The following is a 4,343-nucleotide window of genomic DNA, read 5'->3' as shown; positions in this document are numbered from 1 at the left end:
ACACCAAAAACTTTCATACTTACAGAATTAAATCTGAAAACAGCAGCACAAAAAAAACCCTGAAGCTTGGAAGGGTTCCTCACCTCCCAGGTCAGCAGAATCCAACTTTAATATAAAAAATAGACTGGAAAAGTGAGCAAATAAAACAAAAAGGACTTTACCAAAACAAAAACCAAGCTACTTTGGTGGCTTGGAAGAAAACATGAAAATGGATCCAAAGAAAGCCTCAAAGAAAATTGCCAATTAAAAGTCAGAAAGAATTCTGTAAAAGTTAAAGAAAGAGATAAAAGTTGTAAATAAAAATTAGGAAAAGATATGAGTGATGCCAGAATAATATGAGAAAAAGAATTCAAAGGAGCAAAAACATATTGAAGAAAGTAATATTTTAACAAGGAGAATAGGCCAAAGAAGGTATGAAAAAATGAATTCCTTCAACAGCAGAAGTGGCAAACTGAAAAAGGAAACACAAAAATTCACTGAATAAAATAATTCTTTAAAAATTAGAATTAGGCAAATGGAAGCTAATGATTCCATGAGATCCCAATTAACAATGAAACGAAATCAAAAGGATAAGAAAAATACCTGAGCTAGAAAATATATTGAGGAGGGATACTTTAGAATTATTAGACTGTCCGAAAGGCATGACTACAAAAAGACCCTAGACAGCACATTTCATGAAATTCTAAAGGAAAATTACTCTGACATTTTAGATCAAGAGGGTAAAATGGAAATTAAATGAATTCAGAAATTCCCTTCTATTTGTATTGGAGCTTTTTATTTTCAAAATATATGCATGAATAATTTTACATCATCAACTCTTGCAAAACCTTGTGTTCCAAATTCCCCCTTCTTTCCCCCACCACCTTCCCTAGATGGCAATTAATCCAATATATATTAAACGTGGTAAAATATGTGTTAAAATTAATATATAGATGATTAATTCTGATGGACGTGGCCATCTTCAGCAATGAGGTGAACCAAATAAGTTCCAACAGAGCAGTAATGAATTGAACAAGCTACACCCAGTGAAAGAACTCTGGGAGATGACTATGAACCACTACATAGAATTCTCAATCCCTCTATTTTTGTCCACCTGCATTTTTGATTTCCTTCACAGGCTAATTGTACACTATTTCAAAGACCGATTCTTTTTGTACAGTAAAATAATTGTTTGGACATGTATACTTATATTGTATTTAATTTATATTTTAAAATATTTAACATGTATTGGTCAACCTGCCATCTGGGGGAGAGGGTAAGGGGAAGGAGGGGAAAATTGGAACAATAGGTTTGGCAATTGTCAATGCTGTAAAATTACCCATACATATAACTTGTAAATAAAAAGCTATAATAATAAAAAAATAAATAAATCATGAAAAAATAAAAATAATTTAAAAAAACTAATATATGAATATATATTTATAAAATTACCTTGCTGCATAAGAAAAATCAAATTAAAAATGAAAAAATGAGAAAGAAAATAAAATTCAAAGATCTACTCAGCCATCTTCTCACAATCCTCTTGCTTGTCATTTCTTATAACACAATAGTATACCATCACAATTATATACCACAGCATGTTCAGCCATTTCCAAATTAATGGGTATACTCTCAATTTCCAATTCTTTACCACCACAAAAGAACAGCTATAAATATGTGTGCAAATGTCTCATTTGAAAAAATTTAATATTATATAAATTGTTCTTCTAGTTCTATTTATTGCTCCTTCTCCAGGGTCCTCAGAAATTATTTAGTGATAATCTGTTACTGAACAATAAAATTACATTAAATAACATACCTCATTAACATACCTCATTTTATTTAATCCTTCCCAAAAAGAATGATGCTCAATTAGTTTCACATTAATGGTTACTATGAAAAGCACAGTTATTGGGATTATATCCCAAAGAGATCATAAAGAAGGGAAAGGGACCTGTATATGCACGAATGTTTGTGGCAGCCCTCTTTGTAGTGGCCAGAAACTGGAAACTGAGTGGATGCCCATCAATTGGAGAATGGCTGAATAAATTGTGGTATATGAATATTATGGAATATTATTGTTCTCTAAGAAATGACCAACAGGATGATTTCAGAAAGGTCTGGAGAGACTTACATGAACTGATGCTGAGTGAAACTATCAGGGCCAGGAGATCATTATATACTTCAACAACAATACTATATGATGACCAATTCTGATGGACCTGGCCATCCTCAGCAATGAGATCAACCAAATCAGTTCCAATGGAGCAGTAATGAACTAAACCAGCTACGCCCAGTGAAAGAACTCTGGGAGATGACTAAAAACCATTACATTGAATTCCCAATCCCTATATTTTTGCCCACCTGCATTTCTGATTTCTTTCACAGGCTAATTGTACAATATTTCAGAGTCCGATTCTTTTTGTACAGCAAAATAACAGTTTGGTCATGTATACCTATTGTGTATCTAATTTATATTTTAATATATTTAACATCTACTGGTCACCTGCCGTCTGGGGGAGGGGGTGGGGGGAAGAAGGGGAAAAATTGGAACAAGAGGTTTGGCAATTGTCAATGCTGTAAAGCTGCCCATACATATAACCTGTAAAGAAAAGGCTATTTAAAAAAAAAGAAAAGCACAGTTATTAATATTATTACAAATATATGTCCTTCATATATTTGTTTGATAAATATCAAATCAGAAGAGGCCTCACAGAAAAATATTCTTATAAGCTAGGTACATAAATGAAGAATCAGCAGGCTATGGTTAGTCTTCTTTTCTCCCATCAATACCTCAAAGGTATTCCTTCTTCTAGGAGACAGGAAGTTAGCCTAATATCTAGGGGATAGATTCATGTTTCATTTTCAGAATTCCTTTTTTCTGGCTGGTGATTTCCTGGGGTCATCTATGACAGAGGATGCTGTTATTGTTCCTTGTATTTCCATCATGCCTAATTCTTTGTGACCATGTTTTATTTTCTTGGCAAAGACACTAGAGTGGTTTTCTTCTCCAGAAAATTTTACAGATGAGGAACTGAGGCAAACAGAATTAAGTGACGTACTCAGTGACATAGTTAGAAAGTGGAAGAGGATTTTAAACTTTTAATGTGTCAAAATGAGAACTTTTGCTCCTCCAGATAATACAGCAGAACTTCAGAATCTGTGAGTCACTGAAAATCAATGTGTAAGAACTGATAACTGGGAAACATGAAACCACAAAAGCAGAAGTATGCATTAGTTCTGGTGAGATTTTTACAAAAGACATGTATGCTACAAAGAAGCAATCAAGTGAGTAAAATGATACAAAGGTACTCACTATAATTAGGATAGTTTTGGTGGCCTTGGTCTCAGGGGAGGCTCGGGTAGTGATGCAGGTAATGTGAATTTGCTTAGCTTGCTTGTGGTGCCTGTAGAGCAGAAACATCATGTAGCCACTGGAAAAGAGCATGAATCCCATAAACACAGCATCAGGAAATGAGAGAACAAAAGCATAGAGAAAAGCCCGAAATCTAGAAGGAACTAAATGAGAGCAATATCCATAATGCTGTATTTCAGTGATGTTTTTGTTGTACTTTGGATAAACCATTCCAATAGGAATTAAGACATGGAGAAGCAGGTGGAAAGTCCAGCAAAGGAGACTGAAAGGAATGATGTACTTTGGGGCTTTAGCTTTAAGATTTGCTAAACTTGACTTGTTGGGGCTGATGGTGATGGCCTGAAAGGCACTCAGGAGACAGGTCAGGGAGACAGAAAGGCTTCGAGCAACTCTTTGAAAATAGAGGGTAACTCTGCAGCCAATGATATCCAGAAAATTCTTTATCCCCATGACTACCATGGTCTGAGGGATGCCCTTGCAGAGAAGGGCCAAACAGTTAGCCAAGGCAAGCTGTATGAGAATTGTGTCTATAGGTCTAAGTTTATGTCCACCGAGGAATATGAAGATGCATAGACTTATAAGAAAAAAATTTCCTATGAACCCAATTCCCACTTGGGAAAAGAAAACAGTACTCAGGATAATGTCATCAGAATTCATGTCCTTGGTCTTTTGGAGAGGAAAAATGGCATCAGGATCAGACAGACCTAAGAAAAGAACACAAAATGATTTTTTGTGAATATTGGCCCCCACAGTCTCATCTGGAAGAACCTACTGGTATCTCCTTCAGTTCTTTTCTCCCTTTTTTACATTTCATTTTTTTCTCAATTACATATAAACAAATTTTAAACATTCATTTCAAAAAATCCAAGTTCTCTAATTCCCTCTCCTTCTGAAGGAAAAGCAAGTAATTTTATATAAATTGTACATGTATAGTCATGTTGCAAAAGAATATTCAGACAAAGGCATAAATAATAAAGTTTTCAAAATA

General features: G+C 34.4%; 1 protein-coding gene across 1 annotated transcript; it reads right to left on the bottom strand.

The window, feature by feature from the left end:
• Positions 1 to 3,073: 3,073 nt before the first annotated feature.
• On the bottom strand, positions 3,074 to 4,012 carry LOC100916903 (vomeronasal type-1 receptor 4-like). The gene has a single exon (XM_003766509.1). The coding sequence runs from the start codon at positions 4,010 to 4,012 to the stop codon at positions 3,074 to 3,076; it is 939 nt and encodes a 312-aa protein (XP_003766557.1).
• Positions 4,013 to 4,343: the final 331 nt, after the last annotated feature.

The sequence above is a fragment of the Sarcophilus harrisii genome, chromosome 3 (genome assembly GCF_902635505.1).
Source record: "Sarcophilus harrisii chromosome 3, mSarHar1.11, whole genome shotgun sequence".
NCBI lineage: Eukaryota > Metazoa > Chordata > Mammalia > Dasyuromorphia > Dasyuridae > Sarcophilus > Sarcophilus harrisii.
The sequence above is the reverse complement of the archived record's forward strand: the minus strand, read 5'-3'. Positions and strand labels throughout refer to the sequence as shown.

Coding starts and splice junctions, on each gene's coding strand:
- LOC100916903 (XM_003766509.1), bottom strand. CDS start 4,012: ATGAATTCTGATGACATTATCCTGAGTACTGTTTTCTTTTCCCAAGTG.